The 24,605-nt window shown below is 37.8% G+C and overlaps 1 protein-coding gene across 2 annotated transcripts in view; it reads right to left on the bottom strand.

Moving 5' to 3' along the window:
- Positions 1 to 2,903: 2,903 nt before the first annotated feature.
- The window catches only part of LOC132392246 (uncharacterized protein C2orf80-like), a 35,637-nt gene continuing 13,935 nt past the window's right edge, over positions 2,904 to 24,605 (bottom strand). For both annotated transcript variants that reach the window (XM_059966085.1, XM_059966086.1), the window contains exons 5-9: positions 21,736 to 21,818; positions 18,868 to 18,955; positions 15,365 to 15,442; positions 9,178 to 9,262; positions 2,904 to 4,687 (exon numbers count right to left, since the gene is read on the bottom strand). In XM_059966085.1, the coding sequence (XP_059822068.1) occupies positions 4,545 to 4,687; positions 9,178 to 9,262; positions 15,365 to 15,442; positions 18,868 to 18,955; positions 21,736 to 21,818 (477 nt within the window). In that variant the 3' untranslated portion in view covers positions 2,904 to 4,544. The remainder of the gene's footprint in view (positions 4,688 to 9,177; positions 9,263 to 15,364; positions 15,443 to 18,867; positions 18,956 to 21,735; positions 21,819 to 24,605) is intronic.

The following is a 24,605-nucleotide window of genomic DNA, read 5'->3' on the forward strand; positions in this document are numbered from 1 at the left end:
ACAGATGAAGATCGAAGTTTATTTGATGCTCCTATTTCTATGGCTGAAGTAGGAGAGGCTATTTCATCGATGAATTCAGGGAAAGCTCCTGGCCCCAATGGCTATATTATAGAATTTTTTAAAACTTTTTCTTCTTTGCTTTCCCCTTGGCTATGTGAAATCTTTAATGATGCATTCATTAAGAAGAGACTACCCCAGTCTTTTTATGAAGCTACTATTTCTTTAATTCTTAAAAAAGATAAAGATCCTACTTTATGTGCATCTTATCGCCCTATATCATTACTAAATGTAGACTCTAAGATTCTTACAAAAATTTTAGCTATTAGGTTAGAAAAGGTACTATCACAGATTATTTCAGGAGATCAAACTGGTTTCATTAGGAACCGTTACTCCTTTTTTAATGTTAGAAAATTGATTAATATAATTTACACTTCCTCACCCACAACCCCAGAATGTGTTATTTCATTAGATGCTGAAAAAGCTTTTGATAGAGTTGAATGGACATACTTATTTAATGCCTTGAGAATTTTTAATTTTAGTTCTAATTTTATATCATGGATTAAATTAATATATTATAAACCTGTTGCTTCTGTTCTTACGAATAATTATAGATCCTCTTTTTTCCAATTATCTCATGGTACGAGACAAGGTTGTCCCTTAAGTCCTTTATTATTTAATATTGCATTAGAACCTTTAGCCATTGCTATTCATGAATCTCCTAATATTTTTGGTATTACCCGTAATGAGAAATTATACGTTATCACTCTATGCTGATGACTTGTTGTTATATATTTCTGATCCTGACAGGTCTATTCCCGCTATTCTATCCTTGTTGGTTCAATTTGGTAGTTTTTCTGGTTACAAATTAAATTTGGATAAGAGTGAACTCTTCCCTTTAAATGCACAAACTTTACTGAATGACAGGATACCATTTAAAGTTGTTACTGACAAATTTATTTATTTAGGTATAAAAATTACCAAGAAATATAAAGATTTATTCAGATTGAATTTTTTACCTATGCTTCATCAAATTCAACAACTTACTACTAGATGGTCTCCTTTATCCTTATCATTAGTTGGTCGGATCAATGCTGTTAAAATGATGATTTTACAGAAATTTTTATATTTATTTCAAGCCTTACCAATTTTTATTCCTAAGTCCTTTTTTTGATAACATTGATTCAAAAATTTCCACATTTGAGTGGCAAAATAAAAAACCCAGATTAAGTAAAAGACAGTTACAGAAATCTAAAAAAGATGGTGGTTTAGCTTTACCTAATTTTAGATTTTACTATTGGGTGAATAATATTCAAAATTTAATATATTGGAAACTAGATTTAGATTTACCATTGTGCCCACAGTGGGTAACTTTAGAATGTAATGATGCACAAGGATATTCTTTATTTTCTGTTCTTGGTTCCTCTCTCCCTGTTAATTTAGTTAAACTTAATAAACAGATATCCAACCCTATTGTCAAACATACATTACGAATTTGGTTTCAATTTCATAAGTTTTTTACTCTGAAAAACTTCGTTCTTGATAACCCTATCTTACTTAATTTTTTCTTTAAACCTTCTTTAACAGATCAAGCTTTTAGCATATGGAAAAGGAAAGGTATAATATGTTTTCGTGATCTTTTCTCTGAAGGTAGTTTGATGTCTTTTGATCAACTTTCTAACAAATTTAAGTTACCTAAATCTAATTTTTTTAGATATTTACAAATTAGAAACTTTTTGTATAAAGTTTTACCATCCTTTCCTAATTCAACTTTGATAGATTTTTCAGACATGATTTTTACTTTAAATCCCTTTCAGAAGGGATTAGTGGCTCTTATTTATAATATGATTATGAAGATACAACCAGAGGTATCGGGCAGAATTAAACAGGAATGGGAAAAAGAACTTCAATACAGTATTTCAAAGGAAAAATGGGAAAAAATTTTACAAATGGTTAATTCTTCTTCTATATGTGCTAAACATGCTCTAATACAATTTAAGGTCGTACATAGAAGCGCATATGTCTAAAGATAAGCTTGCTCAGTTTTATTCTCATGTTAATCCTCAATGTGACAGATGTCATTTAGATGTGGCTTCATTGACCCACATGTTTTGGTCATGTCCTACCTTACATAATTATTGGAAGGACATATTTGCTACCATTTCCTCAATTTGGAATATTGATTTACAACCTCATTTTATCACTGCAATTTTTGGTATACCAAATGAAGATGATAGTCGACTCTCCCCTTCAATTAGACGAATGATTGCCTTTGTAACATTAATGGCCAGGAGGTCTATATTACAAAACTGGAAAGAAGTAAATCCTCCTACCACATTTCAGTGGTTCTCTCAAACTATTTCTTGTTTAAGTTTAGAAAAAATTAGAAGTACTGTTTTTGATTCATCAATTAAATTTGAAGAAACTTGGGGACCGTTCATTCGACACTTTCATATGAATTAATTTGGCTTCTTCCAGACCTTTACTCTTTTTATTCTTGTTCTGGTATGGAGTTCCGGAGTTTTTGACACTATCATGTACATATAAACTGTTATTATTGCCCATGTTAGTTTAGGTTTATTTTTTTTATTAAATATACATTTTTTCTTGTATTTTATACTTTTTTTTCTTTTGATAATTATTTTTAATCTTTTTCATGTATAATCAATATAGATTTGATTGATTATTGTATGATCTTTTTTTGCTGATAGTTTAATAAGATATTGTTATCTTGTTACTAATTTAATTCTAAGTCTAATGTATTCGTAACCTATTTAATATAATACTATGTTATGTTTTTTTATAAAAATTAATAAAAAGATTGAAAAAGAAAAGAAAGAAAAAAAATCAATATTTTATTCAAACTCTGCTTAGCATCCAGTTTCTTATATTGTATTGTCTTTTCATGATTGGCCACTTGTTTACAAATAGAAGTATACAAATTCCCACAAAATCATTTTAATTGCAGCACCCTAAGTATAACCAGTAACCAGTATAACCTCTTAATTATACTGTATAAAAGTATTCATGCAGTGTTCATTTGTACATTAATTCACATCCTGTGGGAATGTCCCATTTTATGTTCACATTCATGCTTCACTTAATTTTCCAAAATCAGGTTTCAGATATAAAAATGGTGATCAGTCAATATTGCCCCTATGCTCTGGATCATGAAGCCATTAATTGAAATACACCTAAGTACATTGAAATTATCAAGCTTCTTGAATTAGCAATTTCTTTCAAGTTTGTGAGTCAAGCTACCAATCAACTTGGTTGAATAAATGCAGCATATTGCTGATTACCTAATGATCACCAAATAAATCCACATTGTTAACCTGATCCATTCAAATATCCTTAAGTATGGAAATATAGTCTATTACAAAGGGGAAGCTTTCAATGACAATCTCTAATGCAAATTAATTTTGTTTTGTGATCAAAAATGTGAGCATCAAATTATCTGCAACTGATTAAATAGGATGGATCTGTCCTGCTGTGAGGACAATAACTGAGGAATACTATTTTAGTTATTTGGTAGAAGGTTTAGAGGGAAGTAGGAAATGTGTGGTGGGAGTATCAATGCCGAGACAATTTTAAACTACACACAATTGAGACACTGACATCACTAATATGAAGAGTTTTGGAGGGAGGAAACCTCAGCATTTATGAAGAATACTGCATGACCATTTTGAAAGCCATAATTAACAGAACTATGGACCAAAGGCCTGGGATGTCCGGACTGTCTTACACAGAGACGTTAGAGAAAATAGTTTGTACACGCTGGAATTAAGGAGATTGAGAAGGGCTCTGATTGCAACATATAAGATTATTAAGGGATTGGACAAGATAGAGGCAGGAAATATGTTCCAGATCCTGGGACAGTCCAGTACCAGAAGGCATGGTTTGAGAATAAGGGGTAGGTCATTTAGGACAGACGTAAGGAAAAACTTCTTCTCCCAGAGAGTTGTGGGGGTCTGGAATGCACTGCCTCGGAAGGCAGTGGAGGCCAATTCTCTGGATGCTTTCAAGAAGGAGCTAGATAGGTATCTTATGGATAGGGGAATCAAGGGATATGGGGACAAGGCAGGAACCGGGTATTGATAGTAGATGATCAGCCATGATCTCAGAATGGTGGTGCAGGCTCGAAGGGCCGAATGGTCTGTTTCTGCACCTATTGTCTATTGTCAAAGAACGGGGAAATGGATTTTCCTAGAGTCTATTTTTGGGCAGCATGGACATGATAGAACAAAAATATCTCCTCCTGTGTTTAAGTTTTAACAATTCTAAAGTCTCCACTCTAAGGCATAACAATGCATGTCTGCACAACCCTGAAAATATGAATGCCTGGGGTTTCAAATACTGTGAGTCCAATTATAACAAACTTTCATGTCAACCTACTTTGCACAATATTTTCAATAACAAAGCAATTTATCTTGTTTTCAGCAAAGTTCTTCCAAGCTATTAGTAACTGATATTCATTCATCCAAAAATTGATGTCTATTCTTTTAATAACAATTGCTGTTCCTCTCACCCACTCTACTCACTATTCCTTAAATGTCTGTATTGACTGTACATACAGAATTCTCTTGAATCCCACTATAATTGTCCTGAGGCTGGCCAACTTCTCGACTTGTGGTAGGAGGACTCAGAGAGATCTGTTTCAAGGCGGTTTTCCTAACTTTCAGTTTTATACCTATTTAGAAAAAAATATGGTCAGTTTAATATTAAATAAATGATTTACACTGCCATATACCATTCAGATACTCATGCTGTTTAAACTTTCTGGTTGTAACTTGTACAAATCGGTATAGATTTTGTCTGCTCATATGTAACCAATTTCCAGGGATAATAAATATATCATTGTTTATGGAGAGAAATCAAGTGTATCATAAGACATACATATAGGAGCGAAATTAGGCCATTCAGCCCATTGCGGCTGCTATTCCATTTCATCATGGCTGATTTATTATCCCTCTCAATCCCATTGTCCTGCTTTTTCCTGTAACTTCTGATGCCCTTACTAATCAAGAACCTATCACCCTCTGCTTTACTCAATCATTTGGCCTCCACAGCCATCTGTAGCAATTAATTCCACAGATTCACCACCCTCGGGCTAAAGAAATTCCTCCTCATCTCTGTTCCAAATGAAAGTCCCTCTATTCTGAGACAGTGCCTTCAGGTCCTAACCCACTATAGGAAACATTTTCCCCACATCCACTACATTCAGACTTTTCAATATTTGATATGTTTCAACTAAACCCCTCTCATTCTTCTAAACTCCAGCGAGTACAGGCCCAGAGCAATTAAATTTTCCTCATCTGTTAACCCTTTCATTCCTGGAGTCATTCTCATGAACCTCCTCTGGACCGTCTCCACTGCCAGCACATCATTTCTTAGATAAAGGGCCAAAAACTCCTCTGAATACTCCCACTCTGGCCAATGGCTTATAAAGCCTCAGCATTACATCCTTGTTCTTGTATTCCAATCCTCTCGAAAAGAATGCAAACCTCGAATTTGCCTTCCATCCCACTGACTCAACCAGCAAGTTAATCTTTAGGGAATCCTGTTTAAGGACTCCTAAGTACCTTTGCACCACTGATTTTTGAATTTTCTTCCCAAATAGAAAATAGTCTATGCCTTTATTCCTTCTACCAAATTGCATGAACATACACTTCCCTACACTATCTTCCAACTCCCACTTCTTTTGCCCTTTTTCCTAATCTGTCTAGGTCCTTCTGCAGACACCCTGGTTCCTCAACCTACTTAACTCTTCACCTATTTCGTATTATTCACAAACTTGGCTGCAAAGCCATCAATTATGCCATCCAAATCACTGATATACAGTATAATGTAAAAAGGAGCAGTCCTAACACCGACTCCTGCAGAACACCACTAGTCACCAACAGCCAAACAGAAAAGGCCCCTTTATTCCCATTCTTTGCCTTTTGTCAGTCATCCAATCTTCCCTCCATGCTAGTATGTTTCCTGTAATACCATAGGCTCTTATCTTGTTAAGCAGCCTCAGATACGGCAACTTGTCAACAGCCTTCTGAAAATCCAAGTAAACAAAGGAGACTAAATACTCCTTTGTCTATCTTACCTGTTATTTCCTCAAAGAATTCCGACAGATCTATCAGACAAAATTTACCCCTAAGGAAATCATGCTGACATTGGGCTATTTTATCATGGGCCTCTGTGTACCCCAAAACTTCATCCTTAGTAATTACTTCAACATCTTCCCAACCACTAAAGTCAGGCTAGTTGGCCTATAATTTCCTTTCTTCTGCTTCCCTTCCTTATTAAAGAGTGAAGTGACATTGGCCATTTTCCAGACCTCCAGAACCATTCCAGAATCTAGTAATTCTTCAAAGATCATTAGTAATGCTTCTACTTTCTATTCAGCTTGCTCTTTCAAAACCCTGGTGTGTAATCCATCTGGTCCACGTGACTTAACCACCTTCAGCCTTTCCATCTTCCGAAACACTTTCTCCTTAATGATAGCAACAACACTCACTTCTGCCCCTCTACACTCTCAAATTTCTGGCATATTGCTACTATAGACTGATGCAAAATACTTATTAAGTTTGTCCACTTTTTCTTTGTCCCCCATGCTTCTCCAGCATCATTTTCCAGCAGTCCAATATCCACTCTTGCCTCCCTTTTACTTTTCATATATTTGAAAAAAACTTTTGATATCCTCTTTTATGTAATTATCTAGCTTAATTTCATTGTCTTGAGTACCATGGAAAATTAAATCCTTTGAAAGAAACACTAACAAATGTTAAAGCATTAAACTAACGTTAGGACTGGGGTAATTCAGTGGTTATGTAGCAGGACTGATAGTTCAAAAATCTGAGTTGAAATGAAATTTGAAAATTTGAGAAATGAAGAAATTAAATGACAATTGGGGACAGCAAAGGTAACCATTTTAAATTGTTGTGATTGTTCACAAACTGCTTTTGCCCCCTTATGGCTACTGTGCCACTAGAGGGCATTATGGTAGTGCAGTAGCTTGGGTAACACTTTACAGGGGTTTAATTCTCGCTATTGACTGTAAGGGCCTGTACGTTCTTGCTGCGACTATGTGGGTTTCATTGGGCTGTGCCAGTTTCCACACATTTTCCTAAATTGTACAGGTTAGGGTTAGGAAGTTGTCAGCATGTTAATGCTTGAAGAATGGCAAAACCTGCAGGCTGCCCTTAGCGCAAGCTTGGACAGTGTTAGTCAATGAAGCAAACAATACATGACATTGTACGTGTTGACATACATTTGACAAATATCCTCATCTTATCTTATTTCAAGTGATTCAAATGCACACTAACTTTGTTACTTAACTGTTATTTACAATGGATTAGGAAGATTCACAACTCAACAATCAGAAACACCAATCAATTCTAATCTTGCTATTGATGTCCAAATACAATGAATTAATATTCAAACTGTTTCCAGTTTGAGTGAGTAGCTTAGAAGATAAAATAAAAAATGCATTGGTTATTTATCTAAATAAAACTGTTAATTTTGTATTCTTAGGACTTTGATCACACCAGACTAGCAGGTTTTCCAGACTATCAGATGTTATTTTATTGATAATCCAACAACATTAATTCACATTTTTTTTAAATGCTACTCACTGGTATTTCAGTGAACTCAAGGTAAGATTAAAGTGAACACTGCAATAGAACCAGGTGAGTTTAAAGGGAACATTGAAAATATCACTTGGAGAGCCACATGACAAACTCTTGCGATTTCCTAATTGGAAAGCAGATTAACAGAATTCTATTGCACTCTTGACCCCGATGGGAAGATAGAGAAAAAATTGCGGAGGCCCTTGCAGAGATTTTTGCTTCAACCCTGGCCACAGGTTGCAGAGAACTGAAGAGTGGCTAATGTGGTACCATTGTTCAAAAGGGGTAGCAAAGGCAAGGCAGGAAACTCCAGGCTTGGACATCAGCAACTGGTTAATTGCTGGAGGGGATACTGAGGGACAGGATGTACCAATGTTTGGAAAGAAAGGCCTGATTCAGGACCATCAGCGCAGTTTTGTGGGTGGAATTTGTGTCTGACAAATCACTTGGAATTCTTCAAAGAGGTAACGAAGAAGGTATGGAGGGTAGAGCAACCGTTGCTGTCTATATAGATTTAAGCAATTCCTTTGATAAGGTTCCTCATGGCATGCTAGACTGTAAGGTTAGATCACAGAAGTTGGTGGATTGGTTCCTTAATTGGGTCAGTGGTAGGAAGCAAAGGGTGATGGTTGAGGGTTATTTCTCAAATTGGAGGCCTGTGTCTAGTGGTTTACAGGGCAGGGTTAACAATTTTATGGATGACAGTAGAATAGGTAGTGTTGCAGATAATGCAGAGGTTAATAAAAATTACTTGGTGGGGAGATCTTGATCAGCTAGTTATGTGGGCTGAAAATTAGCAAATGGCTTTTAATCTAGATAATTTTGAGGTATTATATTTTTAGATATGAACCAGGGTAGGACACTGGTGAGTGCGTTGGAACAGGAGGACACAGAAGTACAAGTGTGCAATTCACTGAAAGCAGAGTCACGGGTGTGGTAGAGGCATAGGAGTTGGGTAGTCATGTTCCGTTATGTAAGATATGGGTGAGGCTACACTTGGAGTTTTGGTCACATTGTCATAGGGAAAAGTTATTAACCTATAAAAGAGTGCAGAAAAGTTTTACCAGAATGCTGCTTGGACTTGAGAGCCTGAGTTACAAAGAGACGTTGAATAGACTAGACGTTATGCCCCATAACGTAGGAGAGGGGGTGACGTAATAGTAGATAAGACCACGAGAGACATTGCAGGGTAAATGCACATAGTCTATTTCCAAGGGAAGAGGTGCTAAAAAGAGAAGGGATATGGTTAAGAGGTGAGAGATCAGGGACAGTGTGTATTTGAACGAGCTGCCAGAAATAATGGTTGAATTGGGTACCATAGCAACATTTAAAAGCCATCATGATAAGTACATGGATGGGACAGGTTTAGAGGATGATGAGCCAAATACTAGCAGATTGGACTAGTTTGCAAGGCAATATGGATAAAGAGGTTGAAGAGCTTATTTCCATGCTATATAACTCTACGACTCTATCCTACTGTACAAATTACCTGGGAAAAACTTGAGGGAAAAAGACTAAGTAGCTCAACCTTCAAAATAAAAAGATATAATCCACTCACTCAATCTTTTAGCATGTTCTGCTGCACAGGCTGCAGTCAGCATTGCAAAAGGATGCATGGACAAACTAGATGGCTGAACACGTCCCTGGAAGATAAAAGGAAACAATACCTCTATCACACATTCTCTGAAACACACATTCCAACAGTTTCCAATAAACTGTGAATTTAAAATTACAGATCAGATTTGCTAAACCGACACAGTTAGGCAGATTACCATCGTATTTGCCAATATTTTAAATGGATTTATCCCCGTTAATAGTATTTGTGCCAATCAGGGCAGTGATGTTAGGCTACATTTAATATAGTTGAATCAAAGATCAACACCCGGAGAAATATTATTTGTTGTCAACAATTGCAACATTGCACCATGCTCCTTAGAGGAGACAAATTTTAGATTCCTGCTGTCTATCCCATAGACTGAAGTAAATAACAATTGGATTAACCTTTCTTCAGATGTCTGGTAAAATTCCTTTAACTGTGAGCTATAGTAAAGTGGCAAGCAGGGTTTATAACAGGGATTCATAGTCCCAGATGATAAGATCAGATCTCCAGCTATTTTGTGTACTTACTAAGCACTTATACAAAGAAAAAAAATTTCTCACTGTAGTAATTGAATGCATGATTGTAACAACATTAAACACAATTGGAAAAGTTGTATCATTGGAAATGAACACAGAGCTATTCAGACCTTTGCGGTCTTCCATACCTGTCTTCTGTTTCAGATCTACAATACACTGCTGCGCTGCAAGGAGTGCTTTAATATCAGACCCATGACTCCAGCCCTCTCAACTGAGTTTGAAAAAATCACTCTACTTGCAGGAGGGTTATTTATCCCTGATGTCTTGGATCTATCCTTTGACCATTAATCGCTGGGACAGACTACTTGGTCATTAACTTTTCACTGTTTATGGAATCTCACTAGCACAGATTCACTACTGTGCTTATTATAACAGTGACAAAAGAGATGGATGATACCGATGGATATAAGTTTGTTTTGGCAACTATTGAAGAGTAGGGTTATGACATTGGTGATGGTGACCATCCCGTAAAGTGCTGTTGGCATCAGTGCTCACTACTCTAAAGATGGACTTGGCTAGGGATTGCCTAAGCCAGGGGTCGGCAACGTTTACCACTAAAAGAGCCAATATGGACCCATTTCCCACAGAAAAGAAAACACTGGGAGCCACAAAATGAAATAACACTGCATACAACGGGTTTTTTTTGCCTTTATGCTATGTATAAACAAACTATAATGTGTTGCATTTTTGAAATTGATGAACTCCTGCAGAGAAAACGAAATTACATTTCTGCATGCAACAAAAACATTTTGAACTCCGAAAAAAAGACGTTGGGTTGAAGGTTACTACATAGGTAGCCTACCTTGGATCGAAGAATTAAAAGAAAGCGCGCACTGGCGGGTGTCAGGCATTGGCAGTGGTGATGTATATTAATAGCGATAAAAAACACGTTGTAGCGGTGTAGCGCTACACGCAGCGCTAAAATAAAGACTGCAGTCAAAGGTAACTTTATTCGAACTAAACAGCCTTGCTTTTAAGCCTCCCTCAACCCAGCCCCCATGGACGCAGATGCTGCAAAAGACGCGTACTCACAAACCCCCGTAGGCTATCTCCCTTAGCCGGAATGCTGGCTAATTGTGAGGAAATGTGTCGCCACACTTAGATTGTACAAGATCACCATAATCTTCAAATTTAGAATTACATTTCAAAAGCTAACAAACTAACATAAAATACATTTTAATTAAATACTGACCAATTATTTCCCAAAGCCACAGGGAGCCGCAGCACAGAGGTGAAAGAGCCACAAATGGCTCGGGAGCCGCAGGTTGCCGACCCCCGGCCTAAGCATAAGGAGATAAAGGGAAGGGACGCAGAATGAGGGGTTCAGATTAGCCACATCCCATAAATTCTGCAAATATTCACCATATCATACTTGATTTAATGATGAGGTGCAGAGTTAAGCATTCAGTTTTGCTGTTGACACGTTAGATGACACTGTAAGAAATGTAGATTGAAGCATTCAGTTGCAGAGTAACTGATGCACTAAACAAGTGGGTAAGACTATGTAAATAGATTTCAATGTGGGAAACTGAGAGTAACTAATACCTTTATTTATCTGTTCCTCCAGTTCCTTTTGACTGCTAGGAGGCCTATGATATAACCATAGGGCAGAGCAGAGAGCAACACTCCCACAACTGATTTCTAACATGTGGCATTATTCTAGAAGCCTTTTGCAACTACCAACTAGTCATCATTGCATTCCAGTCCATTGTAGTTGGCCACACAGTTTGAATACACTCTTGTATTAAGAAAATAAATTGATGTACTCGTAAAAAATATGGTTGCTATCCATTGCTTTCACTAATTTGGGGAAACCAAATGGAAACGTGACGGATTGATTCACCATTTGGTGTTTCCATGATAAAATAATTCTTCAGCTTTCCTGACGATGGCACTAGTGTTACATCTTGCTTCTCATTCTCCTCAGAGCAGAGAATGACATACTCAGGAAGTACCCTGGGAATGTTGTAAATTTCCAATTTTAAAAATGTCAGAAGTACAAAAATTCACAACTGTACTACCATAACACTGAAACAAAGGAATCCAAGATGGCAGCAAGACGCAGCTTGCAGCGGCCACTCCTGAGCTGATTATCTGTTATTTTTGAAGTGGGGAGCTATGCGCAATCATAATCGGATGAAAACGTACGTGGGAGCACAGAGGAACATCTGGAATTCTCCAGGAAGACCTTCTTCATTGCTGCTGTGAGGTCCGGGTCTCTGCAGAGAAGAACAGGCCCCCAGTCCTCGGGGTCGCGTTGCCGATGGCCATTGGCGGGGGCATCTTAATACACTCAGCAGAGGATGGTGCTCGGAGAAGCTGTGCTGGAGGGGATGGTCGGAGGTTCGACTGACTTGGAATGGGCTGCTGTCAGGTCACTTTCAGTGTGTGCTGTGTCTGCGAGGCTAAGTCAGGCGGCACCGTGGAAGTCCATAGTGGGGGTATTCCCCTCTGCCACTGGTGTGGGATGATGAGTCAATCGGGACCCTGAGGGCTTGTGGAAACTATGTGGTGGTTTCTTTCAAACTTATAGTCTTTTAACATCTTTGGACTATTTTTACTGTGCCCATAGTCTGTTTTTTTTATCAATTATGCTATTGTTTGCACTGTTGTAACTATATGTTGTAACTATGTGGTTTTGTGCAGGTCTTGTAGCTTTAATTTTTGGTCTTGTTTTGTCTGGTGGATTTGAAGCTCCTTTCCGGGGATCACACTAAGACGGTAGCGTGATATTAATACGCAGCAGCCTCTCCGGACTCTGGATTGGGGATTGCCAAATGTTATGTGGATTATCTGGTGTAGTCTGTATCGTCATATGCTTTTGTGATATCATTCTGGAGGAATGCTGTCTCATTTTCTAACTGCATTGCATTTGTGGTTTCTAAATGACAATAAACTGAATCTAAATCTGAAGCTGAAATGTTCAGTTAAAAGTCTGACTTGCAGATCATCATGCAGAACACAGCATAGGTACAAGGAGACACGGAAGACTGTAAATGCAAGGATCTGTAGCAGAAAACAAACTACAGGAACAACCAGTAGGGCAGTAATTGTGGAAGCAAGGGAATAGTAGACGCTTCAGATCAATACCCCCTAGTTTTGGACTCTCCTTCCCTGGGAAAAAGACATCCACCTTATCTGTGCCTCTCATCATTTTAAACATCTCTATAAGGTCATTCCCCACTTTCCTACATTCCAAAAAAAAGGCCAAGCTTGGAAAATCTCTCCCTAAGACTCAGATCCTGTAGTCCTGGCAAAAGCCCTTGTAAATCTTTTCTGCATTCTTTCCAGTGTAATCATGCCTTTCCTATAACAGGGTGACGAAGACTGTGCACAGTACTTCAAGTACAGCCTCACCATTGACTTGTACAACTGCAACATAATATTCCTTCATGCCCTAATTGATGAAGGCCAGTGTGCTAAATGCCTTTTTTACCACTCCGTCTACCTGTAACTGCACTTTCAATGAACTACTGTATGTCCTCCTAGGTCCCTCTGTTTTATTGACTCTCTGTGTGCTTTACCATTTAAAGTACGCTGTAAGTTCTGGCTCCTCTTTGCAGTGAATCACCTCACACTCATATGTACTGAACTCACTTCAGCCCATTTCCCTAATTGATCAAGATCCCCTTGGAATCTACAATAACCACCTTTATTATCAACAACAGTTCCTAATGTCATGTCAGCAGCAGACATGCTGATTAAACCTTGTCCATTTGCATTAGAATCATTTATATAAATAACAAGTAACGAAGTTCCAATACCAATCCATGCAGCACACCAGCAGTCACCAACCTCCATTCCAAGAAACAAACTCCATAAAGAAATTCAATGTATCAGTAACATAAATCAGTGATCATCAGTTGTTACTTCATGTTTCTTCTGCATCTGTAAAAAGGCTAAAGGGAAGGAAAAAGACAAAAGGGAATCGGAATTAAAATGTTTGGCCACTGGGAAGTTCCGTTTTTGGCGGGGGAAATGGAGGTGCTTGATGAAGCAATCCTGCGATTTATGACGCGTCTCACCAATGTAAAGGAGGCTGCATCAGGAGCACCGGACACAATAGACGACCCCAGCAGATGCACAGGTGAAGTGCTGCCTTACCTGGAAGGACTATTTGAGGCCCTGAGTGGAGGTGACGGAGGAGGTGAATGGGCAGGTGTAGCACTATGGCTGCTTGCAGGGATAAGCACTTTGAAGGAGGTTAGTAGGCAGATATGAATGGAGAAGTGAACCACAGAGGAAACGATCCCTCCAAAAAGTGGATCAAGTCAGGAGGCAAAAATGTGTTTGGAGGTAGGATCCCTTTGGCAGATGTTACAGAGAATGATGTGTTGGCTGCAGAGACTCGTGGAGTGGTACTCAGAAGGAATACAAGGTGTTGCTCCTCCATTTTGAGTTTAAGATGGCACTGGTGAATCTCAGCGACTTCTGACTTCTGGCCAATGAAGCAAAGAAATCAACTAAATACTTTGTTAATCACTCTTTATTTGGTAAACAATCTTCACGAACAACTTCTGCGACTTCCCTTTGGACCTGGAGGCAATTCAATGTGGCAGAACCAAGGTGAGGCGAGGCAACAGCCCATCGCCAAGAGTGGGGAAGACCCCAGCTCCAACTGATTAAAGTGCCAGGCCAAATCAGAAAGGCCGGGTACAGGACAAATCGAGGTGGCGGGGTCTAGGCGCCAAAGCATACTGAAGCAACTGAACAACAACTTAGGTACCAGGACAGATGAAAAAGGTAAGTGTTGTCGGGGCCTGAGGGAGGAATGGGCTGGTTCAGTCCGCTGCTCTGCTCTGCGCTGAACTAAGGGTCTGTGGAAGGACTCTCTTTGTGGACTTCAGTTCAGTTCAGTTTGTTTATTGTTTGCATTTGTTATGTTTTTTATCTGCACATTGGGTGTTTGATGGTCTTTGTTTTAATGTTTGTATTTGTTTTTTGACTGCCTGTTAGGAGATGAAATGCAAGGTTGGATAATGAATACATACTTTGATAATAAACGTATTTTGAACTTTGAGGTAAGTAAGGAGAAGGGGAGCTGTTAGGCTGTGGGACGATGGCATGAGCCCAAATGTTTGGGAGATGGAAGAATTGTGGGTGAAGGCAGCACCAATGATGGATTCTTCTTTGAAGAAGGAGAAAGCTATAAAGTGGGGTAAATATAAACAGCTACAATAATTTTCTTTTATCCAAGTCAATATTTGGCAACTAAGGAAATAACATCAAACTATAAAAACTGACAATTGTTCAAACTATACTTCTGAATCAAGAATTAGCTGCAGTAAACTGTTCCATTGTTAAAGATTCAGAACAGCCAACAGGAAACAGTTATATATGTCTATTAGTTTTAAAGCTGCATATACAAAATGGTTGCAATAAAATGGAGAGTGGAAATGTGTGATGCTTCTGTATCTGACCAGAATCAATGATGGAAACAACTGCTTGCTTGTAATTCAAATTACTGACACATATCGATATAATATCTAAATGATTTTGAAGCAAAATAAATGAACAATTAAAGAAAATAATCTTGAAGCGAGATTTATGAAATGACCAACAGGACTTTAGATTTTTTATTGTCTTTATCCTCCCATAGATAATCTTACCTTCATTCCCTTACAGAATGGAAAACTTGAGGGTCTAAATCTGTAAAGTTCAAGAATGTCTTCTACAGGCAAACTGTTCTGAAACCAGATTTTTAAAAAATGATTAAAGCCTTTAGAAGAATATTAGAAACAAGAGAAAATCTGCAGATGCTGGAAATCCAAGCAACACACACAAAATGCTGGAGGAACTGAGCAGGTCAGGCATCATCTATGAGAAAAAGTACAGTTGATATTTCAGGCCAAGACTCTTTGGTAGGACTGGAGAGAAAATGCAGAGGAGTAGATTTAAAAGGTGGGGGATGAGGGGAGAGAACCACAGGCAACAGGTGAAGACTGAAGAGGGAAGGATGAAGTAAAGAGCTGGGAAGTTGATTGATGAAAGAAACAAAAGGCCATGGAAGAAAGAAAAAGGAGGGGAAGGAACATCAGAGGGAGGTGATGAGCAGGCAAGAAAATGAGGTGAGAGAGGAAAAAGGGGATGGGAAATGGATAAGTGGGGGAGGGGTGGGAGGCATTACTATAAGTTTGAGAAATTGACATTCATGCCATCCGGTTGGAGGCTACCCAAACAGAATATAAGGTGTTGTTCCTCCAACCTAAGGGCAGCCTTATTACAACAGTTGAGGAGGCTATGGATAGTCATATTGGAATGGGAATGGAAAGTTAAATTGGAATGGGTTCCCACTGGGAGATCCTGCTTGTTCTGGTGGATGGAGCGTAGATGCTGGTCAAAGCTGTCTCCCAATCTATGCCGAGTCTTACTGATGTACAAGAGGCCACATCGGAAAGCAACGGACATAATAAGTGAGTCACAGGTGAATTGTCGCCTCACCTGGAAGGGCTGTTTAGGGCACTGGATGATAGTGAGGGAGGTGGTGTAGGGGCAGGTGTAGCACTTGTTCAGCTTGCAAGGATAAGTGCCAGGAGGGAGATCAGTGGGGAGGGGTGAATGGACAAGGGAGTTGCATTGGGAGCGATCCCTGTGGAAAGCAAAAAGTGGGGGGGAGGGAAAGATGAGCTTGGTGGTGGAAACTTTAGAGTATTATGTGCCGACCAGAGAGGCTGGTGGGGTGGTAGGTGAGGGCAAGAGGAACCCTATCCCTGGTAGGTTGGTAGGACAATGGGGTAAGAGCAGATGTGCGTGAAGTGGAAGAGATGCGGTTGAGGACAGCGTTGATGGTGGAGGAAGGGAAGCCCTTTCTTTGAAAAAGGAAGACATCTCCTTCATTCCAGAATGAAAAGCCTCATCCTGAGACCAGATGAGGCAGAGACAGAGGAATTGAAAAAAGGGGATAGCACTTGACAGAGGAATTGAGAAATATTTGGAACACCTTAGAATAATAATAAAAGAAAAAATCACAAGAAGCATTGCAATGAAACAAATAACATGACACGAAATATTTCAAAGAATTCTTTTCACATCACTAAACAATAATTTACAGAAATGACTTAATGATCTAATAAGTATAGGCTGTAATTGATCAAACAATGAGATTTAATGGACAATTGATAACAGGTTTACAATTATCAACACTCTATGTTATTGGTAGATTTTGTATTGGAAAGGAATACCTTTAGTGCAAATTGCAGCACAAACTGCATTCTTCCTGATGCAATTCATGGCATGATTTGCACTATTCCGTACTGCAAGACTAAAAGGCTTGCCAATCCCTTGTTGCCTGTATCATTTAGTTCTAATTTTTATATTGTCCAGGTTATACACAAGCTTGCCCTCAGCGCAAATCCCACAGTCACACACACAACCCTGACAGGCTTCTGACTTTTCAGAACACCTTGTCAATGAGGCAGGAAGTTTGATGCATCAGTGTGTTTGCTTTTTACACTGACGCTACAGTTCTGGTCACCACACTATAGGAAGGGCATGATTAACATAGAGAATATCCAGCAGGATTCACAAGGAAATTCCTGGATGGCAGAGCCTAGAACAGATTGGGTAGACTGGCTCTGCTTTCTCTAGAGTGAGGGAGTCTGTGAGGTGACATCATATAGCTATATGAAATTAAGATACAGATAGATCATGAGATAGCCAGTGCCTGTTTCCCAAGGGATGGATGTCTAAAACAAGAGAAAATAAGTTTAAGGTGAGAGGGAGAAGGTTTTAAAGGGGTTAAATTTTTCACATAAAGAGCAGTTAGAATCTGAATGAGTTACTGGGGGAGGTGATGGAGCCAAAAGCATTAACAACATTTAAGAAGCATTAAGCACAGCACGGAGGAATACGGAGCCAATGCAGGCAACTGGGATTGACATTGATAGGCATGATCATCAGCATAGAAGGGCCTGTTCTTATGCTGCTTAACTCTATAACTTTATAACCACCAACTGTGATTCAACATATTACTCTTACTTTGGAGTTGGGGTGCCATATACAGTCACCCTTTGCCCATTCTTTTTCTTGTTGACTTTAAATTGCATAATTTCTTTCCTCATTGTTTAAGTCAATAGTCCCTAGGATTGAATCTCAAAGTTTTACTGATATTCCAGGTGGACACGAATGGTGTTCTTGTAAAACATCATAGAATCTGTTTCATTATCCTAGCTATTTTAATAAATGATATACACTCTGTGGCTACATTATTAGGTACCTCTTGTACCCAATAAAGAGCCCATTCAGTGTATGATCAAGGTCTTCTACTGCTGTAGCCCATCCACTTCAAGATTTGATGTGTTGTGTGTTCAGAGATGCTCTTCTGCATACCACTTTTGTAACATACAGTTATATGAGTTGCTGTTACTTTCCAGGCAGTCTCAAGCAATCTGGACATTCACCTTTTTCATTAACAAGCTGTTTTCGCCCACAGTACTGCAACTCACTGTATCTTTTTTTGTTTCTTACACCATTCTCTGTAAGTTCTAGACTGTTGTGTGTAAAACTCCCAGAAAATCAGCAGTTTCTGAGATAATCAAACCACTCCATATGGCACCAAAAATCACTGCATGGTCAAAGTCATTTAGATCACATTTCGTCCCTAATCTGATATTTTGTCTGAACAACTGAACCTCTTGACCATGTCAGTGTGCTTTTAGGCAATGAGCTGCTGCCACAATGGGCAGATTAATATTTGCATTAATGAGCAGGTGTGCAGGTTTACCAAATAAGGTGGGCACAGTATGCATTGAGCAAGTATTTAATTATTAAAAGTGCTAAGTTTCCGTTTTTATTATCAACCTGTAATAATGCTATTCCTTCAAAAATTAGGAACAACTGCAAGTCCAAAATATCTGCAACAAAGAAACTCCTTCCAATTACTCTAATAGATTTTAAAGAAAGTGGATGATTGAAACTATTAGAATTATCACTTTAATTCATCTTTTTATAAAAGGCTCTCAGCCTGAACTTAATCTGCTGAATATCTCCAGCATTTTTGTTTCTATTTTACATTTAACAAAACAATCTTTTGTATAAATACATATAAGTTTAAGTCTTATCACAGTATAAAAAGATACACATAGTTCACTATAATGAAAATGCGATGACTTGCCATTAAAATTCCAGCGAAAGAAGAAAGGATCATTGCTTCTCTTTCCAGTTTATTTGGGTATTTAGAAAGAACATGGCTTGATATAGTCCTATAGTCAACAGAATTAAATTAGGTTCTCTTCAGGAAAGTAGTGTGTATTTTGCAATAGCAGTATAAAATTTTGTATTCCACTTGGCCCTCCATTGTTGTTATTATTGAAAGAGAAGAATTCGGAGAGGAAGCACAACAGTTTTTTTTCAAAAGGAAGCAGCAATAATTGAAGAGTAAGTGATCAGCATCATATAAATTGCAATCAAATCAGATTTAGTATTTTAACTAATTTATACAAAATAATTTAAGGTAGCTGCTAGGAAGATTTAACATCTTCCAAGCTCTATTGTCCGGACAATATCCTATCTACAGCATCATTTATATGCAAAATGCAATAATCTTTTGCTTATATTTCAAAGGTTGTCAAAAATCCCAGATGAACTATTCAGAATTTTATTTTCCTTTTCATGAAAAACCAGCAGGTGCCCTTCACCCTTAAATTCTAATGCACGAATATATTTTGAGAAACAAGTTATTCATTCCAGTAGGCAGTACATAAAAAATTAGTTATTAAGAGTAACTCAAAACTACATATACTTGCTGATTCCTGCCTTTCTGTGAAAGCTAATTTTAATTAGCTACAAGCTAATTAACTACAAATGGTGTTCTGATTTTAGACAGCATCAACACATTATTTATTCTGTATTTAAAAATGCCCTAAAAATTGTTCCTTTTTGGATTTTGACTATTTAATTTGAAAAGAACAGAAAAATTCAGCACAGCACTAGCTCTTTGGCCTATGATGCTGTGTGACCTCCTTGATCAATCTAACCCTTCCATCCTTAGTCCATATCCTTCTATTTTACCATCATCAAATTGCCTAAGTCTCTTAAATGTTCTCATGTGTCAACCTCAACCAGCAATGCAGTCCAAATACTTAGCATTCCCTGTGTAAGAAAACTACCTTCAGCATCTCCCCTAAACCTTCCTCCATTCACCTTCATAGGATGTCCTCTAGTATTAGCCATTGCGGCCCAGGAAAAGACTTGCTGGCTAAGAGTCCGCTTTTATATGCTTTTATAAAAGAGACACTTCTATGTACTTTTTGAAATTATCATAAAATTCTTTGAAGACTTGAATACTTCACTCAGTAATCAATACAAGAATATTAGGTATGACATTGCTTATTTGTCAGAATTAGTCACAAAGTTTAATCAATCTTCAATCGCAAGGAAATGACTGCATCTTATCAAAGTCAATTCAGTCACCTCTACATTTCTGTCCAAGTTAACCCTATTTAAGTGCAACATTGGCCATCTTGACTTTTTCCAAATTCCAGGCCTCTTGAGTTGGAAGAGAAAGAAAGAATACCAGGTGATGATGACCTTTAAGTATCCTGTGCCTACATGGGGGAGCTGCATAAAGACACATCAGAGAGATTTCAGGATCCTCTCTTCATCCCAATAGGGAAATAAATCCATTCCTGAAAACTTGTAATGAGGAACTAACAGGAAGGATAGAGGAAGAACTGATCTCACTACAAAATGAGTTTGAGCTGAAGCAGAGGTTCAAAAGATCATTTCAAGACTTTTGGTTGCAGAAATAAATCTCTGAACACTATCCTGCACAGTGGAAAAATATCAAGATGTTCCTTAGCACCCTTCCAACACTATATCTAACAGAGAGCAATCACCCAACTTCTTTCAATGCAACAAAACAGACTGCAAGTTACTGAACGTGGGGATCTGAGATTCCTTCTGAGGGACATTCAGCCTGATGTTGAGAAGCTGATATCACTGCACCATGCCATCTATTTCATTGAAAGGTGAAAAAGCAATGAAGTAATAAATAGTTAGACTACTAATGTATGCTCTAAAATTATTGATGAAAGTTGCTTTTTATTGTAATTAAATAAAGAAATAATTTTATTTGTACCTGTAAATAGATTTGAATAATGTTTGCAATTGTTTGTCATTGCTTTAAATTTGCAGTTCTTATATTCTTTTACTGGGCATTGTAAATCAAAGTTATTTATAGGTTTTATGTAATGGCCAGAAAAACAGAGGTGGGCACTGGGGATGTGGTCTGGAAGCCAAAGGAGCAGTAACCCAGTGGTGTTTGAAAACCACTGCCATATGCCTTCTTAACACCCTGTCAACATGCATAACACCTTTGAGGAATATTTGGATCTGGACACCAGGATCCCTCTGTTCCACCACACTGCTAAGTACTCTGAACTTGCCTTTAAGTTTGATCGTTCAAAGTACATCATTTCATGTTTTTCTGGATTAAACTCCATCTGCCACTTCTCAGCAGCCCAATTTTGTATTCAGTCTATGTCCTGTTGTAACTTACTACATCTTTCTAAGTATCCAAACCACCTACCTTCATGTCATCAGAAATCTTACCAACCCACCCTTTCACTTCCTCATCTAAGTCATTTATAAATATCACAAAGAGCAAGGATCCCAAAACAGATCCTTGCAGAACACCACTAGTCACCAACTTCCAGGCAGAATACACTCCAACTGCAACCACCCTGTCTTCTGTAGGCAGGTCTATTCCAAATCCATGCTGCTAACTTTCCATGGATCCCTTGGCAAGCTTTCCTTGGGGAACTTTGCCAAATGCCTTACTAAAATACACCACATATACTGCTCTACCTTCATCAAACTGTTTTGTCACTCCCTAAATGATGTAAATGGAGCTCTTATTATTCTATGATTTTATGTTCAATATATTTTCCCATAGTACAAGGTTTGGTTGCTTAAAAGTGATCTATTCTATTAAAATATCACGATTGATCAATCTTTAATTGGTCACAGTTGGGGTACTTACACTTTTTTATTTTCAAGATCTTCCCTGTCTTCCTCATCAGTTAACCAAAGCAAAGCAACATTGATAGCCAGGTCATAATGTGCCTAAAACAATAAAGTTTAAATGGGTTATTTCTGGTTATTTTAACTAGTTTTCTCTACGCTGTATGTTATGCAGGCAATGTTTATTGTGTTCATGTACTTTTGAGCCTTTTTGGAAGGTCATTTCATTGAGAAACAGAACTACCAGCTCTTAGCCAAACACTTCTGTATCTGTAGGCAGTAGACCTGAACATGATCATAAGATTAAGTAAGATAAAATCATGCTTGATACTACATTCAATTTTTGTTTCAGTGGAGATTTACAATATAATTCTGGTGCTAAAACAATACTATCACAACTCTGTACAGATGAATTTTCGTGGAAGCTTATGACTATTTAAAGATTTTAAAATATGAGTACTTTGAGGTCCTGTGCAAGTTTAATGCAACATAGCCAACATAGTACTCACTATCAACTGTGGCATTGATGTAGTAATCTATATAATTTGTATTCCTTTCAGTACCCATCATTTTTCTACCTATGCTTTTTAGACAATCTTTGTGCTATAGTTAAAATTATGAAGAAGTTTTTAAAGCCAAGATTATATTTTTGAATGCTAAACTTGGTGCGACTGAATGCCAGTGCAATTGAAGGACAGAGTGATTGGTGTAAAAGTAATTATAAGGAATATTCTTTGTGCACACACAGAATTACAATGATAGAATGAAATGGCAGAGCTCTGCCTTCATAGTTTACACCCTTTAAGAAAGGTGAAGATTATGAGAAAAATATGTTGCACTTTTAATTTGGTAAATGTCTGATGACAATAACAGAATAATCAGTTTTAACAATTCTCATGTTAATATATATTTTTACAAAAGTGCTATCCACTTCCATTGACAGTGAGAATCACAAGGAAATAGAAAAGATGAAAATGAATGTATAGTTTTCACTTCTAGTAGGGTAATATGTGATAAGTGCACATGTTGTACTTTCAGAGTAAATTTCATAGAAAAGAAGAATATTTCCTTTCCGTTTTATAATAAATGTTACAAAGGGAAGATTCCAATAAGGCAATGTTTCTGTTTTTCTCTACATGATCTTCCCCTCGCCACTCTTCACCCCACTCCATCATTGCCCTATCAATATCACTCTTTCTTTGGACCACAGATGCATATCTAACTTCTCCTCAAATTCATTTGTGTTAGTCCTCTCAGCTATTCTATTTGCTACTAGCTTCTACACTCTAAACTGATTAAGTAAGTTTAAGAATGTTAAGAATTCCATAACTGGATTTATTAATAACTATAACTATGTCTTTATTTTCGAAGTCATCCACAAATTAATTAAATCTTTTAATTAAACAGAATTCTCCCGTGACATTGGGCAACATGTATAATCACCATCAGATTGGGTGACATAATTATTTTGACAGAAATTCAGGTTCGAAGTAAATTTATTAGCAAAGTGTCACCATATACAACCCTGAGATTCATTTTCTTGCCAACATTCACAGCAAATAGAAGATTTACAATAGAATCAATGAATGATTGTATCTTGAAAGATGGACAAACCAATGTACAAAATACAGGAAGCTCTGCAAATATAAAATGAAAAAGAAAACAAAAAAAAAATAACAATAATAAATAAATAAGCAATAAGTATCCAGATCATTAGTTGGTGTGCTTGAAAGTGAGTCCGTAGGTTGTGGGAACAATTCAGTGATGGGGCAAGTGAAGTTGAGCGAAGTTATCCCCTCTGAAGTTATCTTGAAGTTATCCAAGAGTCTGATGCTTGAGGGATAACAACTATTCCTGAACCTAGTGGTGTGGGTCCTGATACACCTGTAGCTTCTTAGTGATGGCAACAGCGAGAAGAGAGCATGACCTGGGTGGTGGGAGTCATTGTTGAAGGGTGCTGACTTCCTGTAACAGAACTTCATGTAGATGTAATCAATGGTGGGGGAGGGCTTTACTTGTGATGAACTGAGCTGTATCAATTACTTTTTGTAGGCTTTTCTATTGAAGGGCATTGTTGCCAGGCCACAATGAAATCAATATACTCTCCATCACACAGAGAGAAGTTTATCAAAGTTTTCAGTGATGTGCCAAATCTTAACAAACTTCTAAAGTAGAGGTGCTGCTGTGCTTTCTTTGTAATGTCACTTACGTGCTGGACCCAAGACAGATCCTTTGAAATGATAACAATGATAAATATAAAGCTGCTGACCCTCTCCAGCTCTGATCCCTGATGACGATGTCATGGACCTCTGGTTTTCTCCTCCTAATGTCAATAATCAGCTCCTTGGTCTTGCTGACATTGAGTGAGAAGTTGTTGTTGTGGCACTACTCAGTCAGATTTTCAATTTCCTTCCTATATGCTGATTCATTACCAATTTTGATTTGTCCATTAACAGTTGTGTCATCAGCAAACTTAAATATGGCATTGGAGTTATACTTAGTCTCATAATCATAAGTGTAAAGCGAGTAGAGCAGGAGGCTAACCACTAACCCCACAGCCTTGCTGATGGAGGTTGTCGAGGAGATGTTGTTGCCAATCTGAACCTTCTGGAGTCTATAAGTGAGGAAATCAAGTATCCTGTTGCACAAGGTGGTATTGAGGTCTAGGTCTTGAAGTTCATTGATAATTCTTGAGCAGCTGATAGTTCTGAATGCTGAGCTGTAAATATCAGTCACCAAGAAGTAACCTAAAAATTACAAATGGAATAAGGCATAGAGCACAATAAAACATCTAGAAGTAACTTAAAGGTGAGGTACTGTAGAAATAGCGGCAAGATTAAAGATGTTAACTATGAAACTTAAAAGAACTTTCATACATTCATATCATAT

This window comes from Hypanus sabinus, chromosome 4 (genome assembly GCF_030144855.1).
Source record: "Hypanus sabinus isolate sHypSab1 chromosome 4, sHypSab1.hap1, whole genome shotgun sequence".
NCBI classification, from domain to species: domain Eukaryota; kingdom Metazoa; phylum Chordata; class Chondrichthyes; order Myliobatiformes; family Dasyatidae; genus Hypanus; species Hypanus sabinus.